Source organism: Lonchura striata, chromosome 12 (assembly GCF_050655825.1).
Source record: "Lonchura striata isolate lonStrDom1 chromosome 12, ASM5065582v1, whole genome shotgun sequence".
Taxonomy (NCBI): Eukaryota; Metazoa; Chordata; class Aves; order Passeriformes; family Estrildidae; genus Lonchura; species Lonchura striata.
The window spans coordinates 17,372,359-17,387,754 of NC_140714.1; the positions used below are offsets into that span (position 1 = coordinate 17,372,359).

Consider the following 15,396-nt stretch of genomic DNA (forward strand, 5'->3'; position numbering starts at 1 on the left):
GTATCCTCAGCTCAGGATAATGACTGAAGACTGGGGAAAGCTCAGGGAGTGTAAGAAAAGCTTCCTGTGGCCTTTCCAGGGACACATCAGCCAGAAAAAGCCCAGGAGAGCTCTCCTAGGCTGGCTGCAATTCTCCTATCCCTGCAGGAAAGCTGAGGCTTGCTCTCCAGGGACCTGCTCTGAGATTTGTATCCATGCTGCCCTCAAGGCATCCCTCTGCCTCCACCCAGGAAAGTCCTGCTGCTCCTTTTCACACGTTCCTGATGCTGAGAAAGGATCCTGCACCACCACACTGCTGATCCAATGAGTGCTGGGAGGCTGTTTGAAGAAGCAGTTCATTAAGCAGCCTGAAAGGCAGAACATCTCAGCAAGGAAAAACAGCCAGGAGCAAAGCCTCTCTGACAAGCAGGAGCTGGGAAACCTAATGGATGTTCCCCAAGGAATACACTGTCCTCTCCTGGCAGCCATCTCCACCATTACACCCCTGGCTCCCTGCCAAACCTCCCTCCTGCTCCTTGACTCTGCAGGGCACAGTAATGGTTCAGCACAAAGCTCACTGGCCCTGGCACACAGGGACCTGTGCCAGTGTGTGTGTGGGGATAAGGCCTGGCTTTGGTGACCAGTGTCCAACACTGACTCCTGTCTCCTCTGGCACTTCACACCTCAGCCAGGACAACGGGGCTGCACCAACTGCCCGTCCCATCATGTTCTCCTGTCACCAAGGGTGGACACGGCAGGGCCCAGATCCTTTCCTTACGATGCCCACAGTTTTCCAGAGAGCTCAAAACAGCAAAGCCAGGTGCTGGCTCCTGCCTCCCAGCATGTGCCTGACAGCCCCAAGGGGCTGGGAGAATCCAGCCCTGGCAGTCCCATCACTCAGGATGCAGCACTTGGAGTTGGCAGCTTGTAAAAACACTGACCACACTCCTTTTTTAACCATAAAACCTAGGCCAGAGCTAGTAATTCTTCTGTGCTCTGGCTCACATTCACCCCGATGTTACACACCGCAAATCTGCAGGACCACCCATTTTCTGAGTTTTTAGAGCAAGGTACCAAGGATTCCTTTAGACTGTATGGTTCATGAAACACCTACTCCTGCCCCTCCTTCCACCACAGCTTGCTCACCAACACTGTTGAGGGAGCATTAGTGTTTAAGGGATCAGTAATTAAAGTCTTATGGGAACTATGCAGAAAACTGCCATGTCCACGGGTCCAGCCAAGCCCCCAGGGTCCCAGCAGCACTTGAGCACACAGGTGGGTGGCCAGGCTGATTAGGAATCTGCAGACTGAGATCTTCTGATCTTTCCAGTGGAGGTGATCCCGAAACAATTTAGCAACTGAGCAGTCTTTTTATCCTTCCTCTCCCACCCAGTCTTGTGCCTCTTTACCTTTCTGCTCCCTGGTGTGTTGCTTCTACCCCAGGAACTCCTCTGCCTCCTCCCAGCCCATCTCTCTGCACTCATTCATAGTTTGCAAAGGAGAGGAATGTGGAGAACCAGACAGAAATATCCCAACATCACAACAGCCCAGTGCTGCTCCTGGCAGGTCCCACGGGCTCCTGCTCAGCATCCCACTGGCTCAGCATGGTTGTTTCTGGTCCAGGATCCCTGTCCTGTGCTCTGATGGCTTGCACCACCATGATCCTGGTGAGCACAGTGTTTTTCCTTCTGTCTTCTCCATTCTTCATGCAGAAGTCCTTGGGAGATGCACCTTGAAGGCTCTTTAGGACTTGTCCTGTACAGACTGGTACTCTGGCTCCTTGCATGTGTCCCAACCCTCTCCTCACCCTGACAGCATCACCTCCCTGCCTCGGAGGGGATGGAAGAGCAGAGCAGTGGCCTGCCCTGACACAACCCAGCTCATTTCCACTCTGGGATGGCCCCTCACTTCCCACACAGCCAGTCCTAATTACAGCATGCACTCACACACAGGGGACCACAGCCTCACCTCTGGGCCTCGCCCCTTCCTCTGCCACTCGCTCTCGCCAGGATCCTGACACCAGCTCTGGCCAACGCTGCTCCATTAGCTCACTTTGAAAGAGGCTTAATAGAAAATCTGCTCAATTATTTAGCAAGCACACAAATGGAGGGATGATACTGCCTGAAGACAGCCAAGGTCTGTGGTGTGGATTCAGCCCAGCAGATTTCCTCTCCTCTCTGCTCAGCCATTAAGGCTGCAGAGGGAGCAAAGGGACATCCCTGCCCTCGGCCCTGCCAGCCCCTGACACTCCCCAGTGCTGCCCAGCAGCTCTCAGAGCCAAGGGCTGGGAGGAGGCACTCACCATGAGCAGCACCAGCCCATCCTGCCTGACCCAGCAAGGAAATGCACCTCTGCTCTCTCAAAAGCACAGCCTGCTCCATCCAGGTGAATGATGGATCAGTTGTCTCACCATAGCCTGGCCTGGGCAATGTTCCTTTTCCTTGTGCTTAATGGCTCTGTTTGATGCCAGGAGTCCACAGCAAGAGGACTCAATGCCTGGATGAGCGTCCTGTGCTGGGAAAGGAGCAGCTGAGGCATCTGATTGCAGCCTGATAACGTGACTGATGAGTTGGCAGGGCCTGGGCTCTTACTTACTTACTGAGCTTCCCCACTGCAATGTTCTCATCCCTTAAATGGGACTTTGTTCCTTCACTACCAGATGAGCCCATTCCCTATGTCCCAGATGTTTGCAGCATCTTCCAACCAAGTGCCTATCACAATGTCTGCTTGCTGGGTTAGAGGCAACCAGAAAATACATAGCCAAGCCAAGGAAGTTTCCCAAAGTCCTGTCCCTGCCCTCATTCTCTGGGGCACAGCCTCCTCACAGGGAACCAGTCAGGGTCACCCTGTTCCTGGTAATTCCCACAGGGACACTCCTACATGCAAATGTGGGTTGGAAAATCTCCTTGTTAATGATTTCTCTCAATCTTGGAGTTACCAAATGGGACTTGGACGAGATTTCTACCAGCTTTCAGCACTGCCCAGGCAGAGTGTCTGGGGAAGAGCAAAAGCCCATCCTGTTATCCTGCCTGCTGCCCTGAGAGAAAGGAAAAAGGAAAGCTGTCTACAGAAGAGTCCATGTAAATGGGTCTGCTCTGGGGAGCATGGTTACCCTTTAAATCACTTCAGCCATGGCAATCATCTCCCATGAGAGTGTAAAGAGGAAGGTTGGAATTCTCCTGTTCCATTCCTCTTACTCATGCACCTGGAAGCAGATGCTTCCCACTGCTGTGCTCTGGGCCAGCCATCCCTGACATACACCATCTCCCTGGGTTTTGGGTGATTGCTACCCCAGCTGCACCTCACAGGTTTCAGCACACTGTGGTGATGGTGCCTTGGACAGGGGATGAAACCAGGGCTGAGCCCTCGAGGAATACAAAGGCAGCAGAAAAGCCTCATGGTTTTGGTTTTGTCTGTTCCATCTGTTTGCCATTTCCCAGTGTAGTTGCACAGAGCAGAACTGCCCTGTAAGTGGGGTGCAACACCCATTCCTCAATTCAGACTGCTGCCAAGAGTGTGGGAGCTCAGTGCTCCCTTCCCCATGACATTCTGCCTTTGATCTCTGCCTGGTCTCTGACATCCCCTCTGCTCAGGCAGCAGTAGAGGGTCACCAAACTGCCTGCCCTGGTTGTTTTGTCTTGATTGACCTCAGTGGCTCCCCTGCAACATTTACTTGCCTTTTATAGATCACTGACGTATCAAACCTCAGGTTTAGTGCATGGCTTTGCAAAATCACACAAAAGAATTTTGCTTTATGGATATTTTTCCCTAGGCTTCCTCCTGTTCCACCTTCTGCTTCTCCCACTCACTCAGGTCCACCTTAAGGACACAGTGCTTTTCACACATCATTCCACTATCTTGCATTTATTTCTCCTTTCCAGTGCTCCAGGAAGTGACTACAAAGCCCTTGAACATCAGAGACTTGCCAGTTCCCTTGAGCACAGTGTCTCTGGTTTGTGATGGTGCAGCCCAAGGCATGAAGGATGCTGCTGGCACACAGGTGACAGTGCCACTTGGTGATGACACTGGCTGCCTAGAATTCACAAACCCAAAGCTCAACAGGCTTTTCAGGGAAAGAATAGAGTCTGGAAGGTTTCTGTCTCTTCAGGATTCCCTGCAGGCTAGGAAGGATGTGACCAGTATCCCACTACCATCTTCCCAGTGCTGTCTGGAGTTTGATAAACTGAGGGACAGCCCTTCCTCTTCCCCATTTTGACCTGACAAGTGACCTGACCTGGGACACATGTTCAATGGAGACAGGCAGGGAAGGACTTCTCATCCTGGCATGCAGGGAAATATTTTATCACCTCCCCTTTCCCTTCAGGAAGAAGTGTCTAGTTGTGGCATCAAATCCACAGTGTTCGCCCTTCCCACAGAGCAAGGTTCTGAGGGCAAGCAAAATCCACCTCTGTTCACATCCCAGAAAGGTCATGATCAATGACCTTGTGCCCAGGTTTTGGCACTGTCACACTTGGGGCTGTAAGACTGGTGCAGCAGCCACAAGAGGCAGGTTATAATTAGATGTATTTGTGCACATCTTTGAGTCCTTGAGAGAAGAAGCTGAAAGACTGGCTGCAGGGCTGAGCCACTCGGCCAGATGGGACCCTGCTCTGAAAAGCCAGACACTTTTGTGTTCTCCAAACATGAAAACAAGCAGGATGTACAGCACAGACAGCAAAGCCCCATCTCCTACAGCAGTGACCAGGCAAGACACCTGCAAATGACACAGGGAGACAGCAAAGGCAGGGCTGCAGAGTGCAGAGTGTCTGAATAAGTCTATTTGCAGGACTCAGAACAAGAAGACACAGACACATAAATGATCAGGTCAGCTGTGGCTTTGTCCAGCCACAACACTCCCCCAGTGCTGCCTCTCTGAATAATTGGTTACCGTAAAGACAAGATTTGTTTAATCTTAAAATCAGCATCACCCAAGAGCCTGGAGAACACTTGTCTCACCTTTGTGGCACATGTCTGGGCAGCCAGAGAGCTCTGCACACATTCTGATGTCTCCCTAAAAGGGGTCCAGGGTGAAGGAGTTCCAGTGAGCTCCCTTCCAGCCATCACTGTGTGCTGCAGCATTTTGATGTGTCACCACATCAGCACAGCTCTATCACATGCAGCACCGACATCTTCCACTAGCACTGTCCTGTCACGCAGTGCCAAGACCCCATCCCAAGGAGGGAGGTGCACACATGCTGCCAGTACAGCATCTCACAGTCACCTCTTACAAGGGTTCTCCATCACAGGCACCTCTCACAAGGGTTTTCCACCACCACAGGAAGGGGCTTTGCAGTAGCACTAGGATGCAGCTGATACAGGGAATGTGGCTCTTTGGTTTCTGCCTGCTCCACACTCATCAGCTTCACCTCACTTTAGTCTCCACACCCCATGATGCTTCTGCAACACCTCCCATGCCCCACTGCAGCAGCCAGAGCAGTGCCACACACAGAGCCCCCGTGCTTTGGAAGGCAAAAGCCACTCACCCCTGAACATCAGTGTCCACCAGCAGCCGGACCAGTATCCCTGTCACAGCCACAAGGATTGGGTAATGGTCCACGCTCTCCAGTCCTATGGAAGCAAAAGAGAAAGGTCAGAGCTTCTGCCACCATGTGACAGGCAGAGCAGGGCAGGTCTGATCCCATCCAGCTCTGCACTAACCTTCAGTCCAAGCCATCCCTCCCTTCCCAAGGGCACACTCCCAGCATGTTCTCCATGGACTCACCCGGCAGACGGAGGTTGACCACTCTGTCAAACAAGTTCCTTTCAGCTGTCACACGGTTCAGCACCTGGTTCAAGAGCTGTGTAGGGAAAAGCAGAGAGGGTTTGTATTTTCTGGATGGGCCTTCCTGTGAGCAGCATCCAAAGAGCTTTGGAGCAGCATGTCCTTATAGTCTGGAATCTTATAGTGTCTGAGAGCTGGTGGATGCACAGAGGGAGACTCTGTGAGAGGAGACACCTAGCTTGGCTCTGGCATGGAAGGAGTGGTAGCACATCACAGTGGTTGTACCAGACCAAAATCTCTCAGGGAAGAGTCAGTCTGAGGTCAAGACAGATGAATGTCAGCACCTGCCACCTAAATCTGAATTCCCACCTGCAGAAGCCAAGCTACTTCTGCAGATAAAAGCTCCTGGCAAGCACAAGCTACAGTCCCCACAACAGCTAGAACCTGTGAAGAGTGAGCTGGCAGCCGTGGGCAAAAGCAGTGTCAGCAGGGTGAAGCACAGTCCAGGTCCTGCCCTGCCTGGAGCTGGCAGCAGGATGGATCTACCAGCTCTGAAGCACAGGGTGAGTGCAGAGGGCAATCTGCAGAGATGCAATCAGCTGTGACCACACTTAATTAGCCACCATTAGCTCTTACCCAAACCCCCAGGGGGATGAGTAGGGACTGCTCCAGGCTTGACACACTGCTGCAAGCTGAGCTCCATCTCTCAAATGCAAAATCCCTCTTCCTGCTGCCCCAATGAACAACAGTAGAACACTGCACCCTCTGTGGGCCTGGTCAGTGGTGGGGCACAGCTTCATAACAGCAACAGGTAGCAAAGAGGAAGCTGCAGCACCCCACTCTCTGCTGCACATTCCCCAGCTTGCCTAAGCTGCCTGCTAAGGGCCCCTCACTTTCCTCCTCACTCAGCTGAGCACAATTTACTGGAACCTAAAGGGTGTTGTGGGGCTGTCCCAGTGGCAGGAAAGTGGAGACATTTACTAACAAATTCTAAGACTGAGGGATAAAAGACTAAGATACCTGCCCAAACACTGGAGTGCGTGCCCTGTGAAACTGGCTACATTCTCCACAGCTCCTTACCCAGAAATATCACACCTTCTCTCCAGATTTCATGGCACTGCTTGTCACAGGAGAATGCAGCATTCATTGGCCCCTCATAAGGAAGATTTAAGCAGCTGTCATCCTCCCTCCCCGTAGAAGTAGAAATCAGCTGTGACCAGAGCAGTTGCAAAGGAGGGGAGCAGTTGATATGTAGAGATTTTAGGGAGCACCACCTGTTCTTCAGCAGCTGTAAGTACTACAGCACTTACAACAGGAGCCCCCAGTTCACCACACATCCACAAAGAGGGCAGAGGACTCCCTATGCCCCTCCAGATGCTGCTTCTTCACACAGACGCTACCTGGGCAAGCCTCCGGAGCAGCAGCTCTGACGACGGGCGATTCCAGTCGAGGAAGATCTCTGGTGCCAGCGTGACGGTCATTTCCAGCACCCTGAGCAGGCTCACTGACAGGTCAAAGCAAGTGGCACACACCTTCAGCTGCCGGCTGTCCACAAAGTTCCTCTCCAGGCGCTCTGCTGCCTGCTGGATCTGCCAAGCAATGGAGACAGCTTAAAAAGGAGCCCCTTCCCAAAAGGAGGGCTGAGACCCCCAGCCCAGTGAGTTGTGCCTTGAGCCCCTCTGTGTGCAGGACACAGCACCATCGAGTGCTGCATCCCAGAGCACTGTGCACACCCACCTCCTGAATCATGCCAATGAACTCGGAGAAGGCCCAGTTCAGCTGGTTGAGGACGCTGTTGAGGAAGCTGGGGGCCAGGTCGCGGTCGCTGCGGAGCAGGTCTGCCATGTGCCGCTGCAGCAAGGTGGAGGGACACGGCTCTGAAACCAGACAGCGACAGCTTCAGTGGCCTGCTCCCGGGGCAGCCACGACTCAGGGGCAAGGGCAGGCTGAGAGACCAGTCCTGGGCTTGGGAAATGTTGGCTTGTGCCTTACAGTAAGCAGAGATGGCAGAACACTGGGAGCTGGCACAAGGACTATTCTGAGCAGTGATCGTGCCTGTTGGGCCTCCCAGCACTTATTTCCAATGCCAGCCTGAATTAGCCAGAGAAGAGCCCTCTCTGCTTGCTGCTGCCTACATGCACAGCAGCACTGCCCTGCAGCTCAGAGCATCCCTCTTGTTCAGCTCTGCAGAGGCCCATGGTTAATTGCTTGATACCAGTGTGGCAGCAGCTGCCTGGAGCCAGCACAGCCATCCTGGCCTCACATGGCTGTGCCTGTCTGCCTGTGTGTGGGGAGGAAGGTATCCAGTAAATCCTGCTCCTGAGAGGCTTCTGTATGGAGCTGAGGTTGGTTCTGCCCTTAGCAGGCTCAGGCAGAGCTGCCCACACTCCCCAGCCAGGTTCAGCCCAAGCATAGACATATCCCCTTGGTTTTGTGGCATCTCATCTCTGGACTTCCTCACTACCAAGAGCACAGATGAGGTCAGGGCCAGCAGCTGAGAAGCACAGTCAGGGCTGTGTGGGACACCAGCCCCCATGGATGGGCAGGGAAAAGAAGGGGGCACAAATGGGGCAGATTCTGCTCACCAGCAAAAGTACCCACTGTCAGCAAGAGGTTCACAAAACATTCAATATGACAAGGGAAGGGTATAGGAGTTCAGCTGAAAACTCAGAGCTTGGAAAGAGAAAATTGAGCAGATTTACCAACTATAGGGAAAAACCCCAATCTAACTACATTTTCCTCTACTAGAAGCTATTAGAAACAGCAGGTGGAAACAGAGGATGCCCAGAGGAACAAGCTGTGCTGTAACTGCAGAAACTCTCTGGTGTTGCAGCCTACTCAAAGGGCCAGCATGGCAAAGCAAACACAGGACAACTTCCATTACATCTGTAGGAATCAGTAAGCAAGGCATAACTACAGGCAGATTGCTAGCTGGGATTGGCAAAGCCAGTGAGGGATGACAGTAGACCATCATCTGAAATGGAAACAGGACAAATTATTCTGTGAATACCCACTAGCAAGCGCAATGAACTTCTGTTATTATGGAGGACACTCACTGAATCTCACAGTGCACAATCATCCCAAGCAGGCCAGTGGCCCAGCTTTGATCCTGCCTAAAAGCTCATTTTTGGGAGGGATTTCATCACAACAAATGTCTTTGATGTCCTATTCCCATCCACATGTACTTTCAAAGCCTTTGGCTACACGTGGCTCAGGGACTGGCCAAGCCAGACATCCTTTTTACATATTTATTGGTCCTTTGGGGATTTCTTGCCCAGAGTCCTCTGAAACTGTGTAAGCCTTTAGTATTAAACATGTCCCAGAGCAACATTCCACAGTTCTGCTATGTGTAGCAGGAGGAATTCTGATTGGAGCTTGGCTCCTACTCGCTTTATCTGTTAATGTTTATTCTCTGTAACCCCTTCCTTCTGATGGTAGAGACAGCAAGATGCTCCTCTCCAGTCACTTCCTCCAATAAGCTGTGATTCCAGACTTTCATGACAGTCTTTTAAACAGGATCAGCCTCAGCCAGTGCAGTTTCTCCCACTGACACTGTCCCATTTTTGCACCTTTTGCCCCACCTCCCTGAAGCCAAACATCTCTCCCAGGGTTTCTTTGTAGAGGTGGAATCAGAAGCACACGCAGCATCCAAACCACAAGTGCGTGGCAGATTTGCACAAAGGCATAATGTGGTTTTGGTTTTGTTCTGGTTTGCTTTCCTCGTAATTCCTGTTGTGTAATTTGTTCCTTGGGCTGAACATCAAGTTGCTCTTCTCTAAAAGATTACAATAGGTTGCCAGTTCAAGGATAACCCTCAGGAACTGATCCAGAGGGACAAGAGGAAAAGCTGATGCTGAATTTTATTCATGTTTTCTCTCCCAGTCATTCAGAATTGAAAGGTCTTCTTGCAGGGTTAAGTTTTTAGTGTCTTCTTTTCCCCAGCCTCCCTTCAGCATGTAAAAACTGCTTTTTGTTAAAATTGCTGATGTATTAGTCTTTTTCCAGCCTTCAAGTACCAAAGCAATTCTAGGCTGAGATCACCACTCCTCATGGAAGAACTCTGCATGTTGTCCTGCTGGTCTGTTGCCAAAGCCTCTTTTATTAACACTGCAAGTCAGGACAGATCCCAGGATGAGCTGCCCAGCCAAAGTCTACCTCATTTGAAGGCAGCTTTGGGTTTTTGAAGGATGATCCTATGCTTGTAATTACTTGCTTTATCCTGGTTTTTAGTCAATGACTATTTCCTCACAGTCTTTTGTCAATGAGTGGTGTGATTCTGCAATTCTGGGTTCTTAAATGCCTTCCCTGGTGCTGGCAGACTGTGCCAGACTATAAGAGCACTGAAAACGGGTGCCTTTTGTCAAACCTCTCTACAGGTAAATGGGTTTACTGAAGGTTTTAAAGCTAACACGAGGAAACAATTATTTCCTTGGCTTTTGTTGATCCCAAGAGGATGCTGAGTCTAAAGATGCTAAGATCACTGCTACTCTTTGAAAGCAACATAAGAAACAAGCCCTGGAATACAGCACAAACAGCTTAATTCCTTGCACAAGATCCCAGATGAGGTAATTATTACTGGTATCCAAAACCCAGTCCTGGTGCTGTGTCCATCTTAGTTTCCAATATGTTCATCTTTGTTGGGACATTCCCACCCACCTCCGTTACCTCCTGGACAATGCCACATCCCTTATGTGCCACTGCAGGCAGGGATGTCATTTCACAGGGGGCCTCATACTCAGTGATGGGGAAACTATCTTGATCCTGGCACTAGGAAGTCATCAATGCTTCAAAATTTGTACCTCCCTAATACAAAATCCACTCAATCTTGGCTTAGCCTTCATTATGACAGATAAACATCAGTCATTAGAAGAGAAATTGGCAGTTTTTCAAGGTCAGAAATTTTGACCTCAATACATTTAATGTGGGCAACAGAGCGTGGAACCAAGGGGTTGTAGATACATCTGATGTTTCCACAACAGAAACTTCCCTGCAAAAATAAAAACAGAATAGAGGAAAAGAAAATCTAGGTAGGGGAAACCGTGAATTAAAACACAGAGTTCTTTAAGAAGATTATGAGGGAGCCAGAAACCCCAGTGCTTGCATGGGGTTTCTGGCTGAGAGAAACCAGCAGATGAAGCAAAGACATTAAGTTAAAACATAGGAGGTAAAGTGAACATAATCAAACACAGGTAATGGTAGGCAAAAGCAAGGACAAAAAGGGTAATAGATGGAGAAAACATAAAAAACATCCTTGACTGGCCATGGTAATGCACAGTTTTTTCAACTATAGGAAAAAATATAGCAGAATTATTTAATAGATATAGTAATGGCAGAAAGTCTAACAGTAGCAGAAGCCCATTATTAGAGAGAGTTAAAAATTAATAAAGCAGGCAAAGTGGAAGCCTTCAATAAGTGTTCCTACTAGATAATGATAAAGAAGGAGTCACGTGCTTTCATCACAGGAAGGTAATTATGTACTTTTATAGTTCACTAATGACCCAGCAAGATTTCTAACAGGGCTAATTGTGAGACCTCTCAGTCAGCAACCTGAGGGGGTCTCTGGACACAGCAGCATTTACAGCAGAGCTTGAGCACAGAAGGGAAAAGCCCCAAATGGACCAGATTCAGAAGTAAAGCAGTTCCATCCAACACCAGAGTTTTTAAAAGGCTCCAGATGTGCCTGTGAGCCCACGTCAATGCGCCCATTCAGAGACGCATTTAGAGAGGACCAAGGGGAGGCTGCAGGGCGAGGCAGAGGAAAGCAGGCAGCACCGGGGGGATGAGATATCCATAAGGTTGAGTGTGAGGCATCAGGATGGCCCAGGGCTCCTGGGATCCACATGTGCCTCCAAAGCAAAGCCCTGGCAAACCGGCAAATGTGAGTTTTGGCTCCATATCCAGCACATCAGGGAAGGTTCCCACCTGCACGGCACCAAACCTCTGGGGCTGCTAAAAACATGGCAGGGCTCACCAAAAAGCAAAACACCTTCCTGAATAAGACAAAGAGGCCACACATTTTTCACCTCTGAAAAGGACCAAGAAATGGGTTTACCATGGTACGCAAGTGCTTCTGAAGAATAAAATGTTGCAAAGCAGAGAAAGGCAGAGCACCAGCACTGCAAGACAGAAGGTGAGGTTAGGTAGGGGAAATGGCTTCAAACTGAGAGGAAGCAGGTTTAGATTAGATATCAGGAACACATTCTTTACTCTGAGGGTGGTGAGGCCCTTGCACAGGTTGCCCCAAGAAGTTATGGACTCCCCATCCCTGAAAGTGTTTAGAGCCAAGTTGGACAGGGTTTGGAGCAACCTGGTCTAGTGGAAAGTGTCTCTGCTCATGGCAGAGGGTTGGAACAAGAATGAGCTTTAAGGTTCCTTCTAATCCAAACCATTCTATGACTCCCATCTGGAATCATAAATTATGAATTTATTTCTGAGGGTGAGCAATCATCATCAGAAGGGCTTGGACAGTTCAACTACTACCAGCTGATGCTTTTGGTAATGTCAGATCAAGGTGGGATCTCCTGAAAGTCCTCTTCAGCTTAGGCAATTTGCTGGACTTGGGAAGGGAACATAGGTGAACTCTCCAGCCTGTGTTGCACAACATCTCAGCTCGATGATCTCATGGTCCCACCTACCTTCCCTCGACCTGAGGTGTGTGGGCAGAAGGCTTGGGGCAGAGCAACCCTGTGATACAATCTGAAGCCACCCTGCAGCTCTTGCTTTTCCAAGCCAGGCTGGGCCCAGCTCCTGCTGTGCATGCCAGGACAGCACCTGGCCTTGCCTAAAGTCATGGTGAAATCAAAACAAGTCCCTGCAGCACAACTACCCCAGCTCTGAACAGCCCCATCTGCTATTGGGAGCCAAACTGAGGCAGAGCTCTGCCTGCATGAGAGATGCTCAGTGCCAGAGGAGCTGAGGAATAGTTCTAGGAACAAGCAGGGACACAGATGGCCTTTCTGAGCCTCTGCTCCCTTGGGCTAAGCCAGACAGCATCCATTGCTCACCCTCAGTGAGCACAGGCAAGAGGCAACAAGAGGAGACCAAGTAGTCTGTGCTCTGGATGTTTCATGGATGTTGTGAGGCAGCCTGGCAAACCTCCCCAACCTGTGCAGTCTTCCAAGGAAGCACCCCAAAAGCAGACAAGGCTGGAGCATCAGAGAAGAGGTATTTGCCCACACTCCCTTCAGATTGGCCTGAAGCAGCAGACCCAGACAAACAGGGATTTCCTTAGCTCAGCAGTTTGTCCCATTGACTCTGCCAGTGCTCAGACTGCAACAAGGTGAAGACTGATGGGTGTGAAGAGGAGGGGGGGGGTCATCTCCTCCTCCTTCCATGGGCAGCATCTCAAGGACACCTCTGAGTCCCCTGTCCCTCTTCAATTAAATCAGCATTCATGATTGATTTGGTTGAACCTTAAAATAGCCCTCCCAAGAGTAAGTCCCCAGTAGCCAGCAGGGCCACTCTGGGCTCAGGCTCAGACTGTGTGGAGTCACACGATGTGTGGAGCAAGGCCTCAACAGCTGAGCAGCTCTGCTGCTGCCACAGAGCTCCTCAGGATGGGCTGAGCTCAGCTACCACCCCACAGGACTGGAGACAGCCACTCAGTGCCTTGGTTGTGCAGTAGGAGAGTGAGAGGACTGCCATGAGATCTCTCCTGCATGTGTGCCAGTGCTTCTCCATCTCATCTCAGGATGAGAGGAACCCCTCCAGCAGGGTACTGACCCCAGAGGTAACCCTGGTAAAACAGGTGCAAGAGCAGGTCCATGATGCAGCCTCAGAGGCTGACACATGGGCACAGGCCCCCTGGCTTCTCCTGGGGATGGAACTGAGGAAAACAAGCACTTGTGAAGCTCTCTGCCTACAAAGAAGGGTCTCTAGGCAGAAGAGGGGAAGCAGGGAGCTCTCTAAAACTACTCCACCAGACAAGAGAAGGTCACACAACAAACTTACTCTGGAAACTAGCAACAGAGAGATCTCCTGGGCACCATGGGCAGGAGAAAGAAAAGAGAACAAGAGTACTGTTAGAACAGACAGGCAGCTCCCTGGACAGAGCTCAGCATACACCTCCATGTGCCACCTGTCCTTCTGTCCCCTATCCCTGTGCAGCTCTCCAGGATCAAAGTCTGGCACAAAGCCCTTTCCACAACAAAGGGGCACAGGAATGTATCCACACAAGCCCAGAACCTGTGAGGGTAAAGCTGGGGACATGATCTTCAGCTCAAGAAAGGCAACTTCTCCCCACATCTTTCTCAGCCACAACAGAGCTGAGAAACCCCTCAGCCCAGTGACAGTGCTGAGAACCAAACTGCAGGGCCCAAGGCAGGACAGGCTCTGAGAGATGCCAGGATAAAACATTCTCTGATTGCAAACTTACACAGTGCCCTGTCTCCTTGGGCACCTGCTCCCTCTCACAGGGCACCTGCTTCTTGGCAAATATGACAGCTCTTTCCCACAGCAGCTGTTCACTGTGCACAGGGCAGAGCATTCTCTCAGGCTAAAACTCTGGTAAGGATGCAGTCCTGGGCCTCCTCTCCTTTGGAGGGCAGAACCTCTACTTATGATGGGTCTAACTCATCATTTGGCATACCCAAATCACCAGTAGAGAGGCTGGGGATGGCCAGGCTGTAAAAACCAGGTCTGGATATTTGGCCAGGAACAATCAACAACATCCAACAGCTGGCCTGGCCCACAGAGACAGCTGCTAAGGAAGAGACTGGTCCTCCCTCAACACCCTCAGAGCCCTGAGTGCCAATCCCTGCCCCACTCACTCTGCAGGCTGGGGAGGCTGGCATCCTCAGGCTTGGTTTTCAGCAGGTGTGGGAGCCGTGTATATCTGTACCCAAAGCCACAGCCCTGGTAAAAGAGGTAAGGAAAGATCTTAGAAGCTGAAAAACAGTTTTACTGCTACTGGAAAGTGAAATGTTCAGTGTCCCAGCAGCCCCAGGTGCTGAGAGGGGGAGGATGCAGGATGCTCACCCGCCACAGCCTGACAAGAATCCAGTTGGTCTGTGCCCAGGGTCGCTGCTCATAGGGAGCCAGGAGGTTCTTCATCATGGAGATCCGCCTGCCAGACAGGGCCACAGGTCAGCCCACAGGGTTTGGGAACAGGAGGTTAAACAGGACACACCGTAGGACTTGTAAAGCCGGGGCAGAGCAAAGCCACTGGTAAAAGGGTGACAGAAGGCTCCCAAATCAATTCCGCCACCCTGCTGGCAACTGGTGGACCCTCAGTGATGCTTGGCAGCCCTCCTGCTTGCTCACCCAGCCCTGCCACCACCCCAGCCCTGCCCCAGCTCCCCAGGAACAGGCAGGGCAGCACTTACTGCTCTTCTGGGATCCTCTCTACAGCACGCAGCGAGTGGGGGTAGCAGACGTAGCTGGCCAACGCCTGCATCAGGGAGTCCCGGATGTCTGGGGAGGAATGACAAGGGACTAGGCCAGGCACCCAAGCACACAGCACACCAGGGAGCACCTGAATGCCACTGCCTGGGAGGGACTGGCCCTCATGTAGAGGCACATTGTCCCTGCTGACACAGAGAGCATGCTTAGGCGCAAACAGCTAAGAAATAAACCCAAACTGGATATGCAGGTAGCTGGGACATGAGTCCTGCTCTCAAAAGGGTGTCCTAGGTCATGTATCTACCCTGTAATAAGCAGGGTAAGGACAGTACCCAGCCTCATTTTGAATGTGGAGG

General features: G+C 51.1%; 1 protein-coding gene across 5 annotated transcripts in view; it reads right to left on the reverse strand.

Annotated features, from left to right (window-relative positions):
- RNF123 (ring finger protein 123) overlaps positions 1-15,396 on the reverse strand; it is a 47,933-nt gene that overhangs the window by 7,002 nt on the left and 25,535 nt on the right. For all 5 annotated transcript variants that reach the window (XM_021529179.4, XM_085590730.1, XM_085590731.1 and 2 more), the window contains 7 exons: positions 15,025-15,112; positions 14,678-14,765; positions 14,470-14,554; positions 7,439-7,578; positions 7,102-7,290; positions 5,702-5,777; positions 5,463-5,547 (listed from right to left, as the gene is read on the reverse strand). In XM_021529179.4, the coding sequence (XP_021384854.2) occupies positions 5,463-5,547; positions 5,702-5,777; positions 7,102-7,290; positions 7,439-7,578; positions 14,470-14,554; positions 14,678-14,765; positions 15,025-15,112 (751 nt within the window). The remainder of the gene's footprint in view (positions 1-5,462; positions 5,548-5,701; positions 5,778-7,101; positions 7,291-7,438; positions 7,579-14,469; positions 14,555-14,677; positions 14,766-15,024; positions 15,113-15,396) is intronic.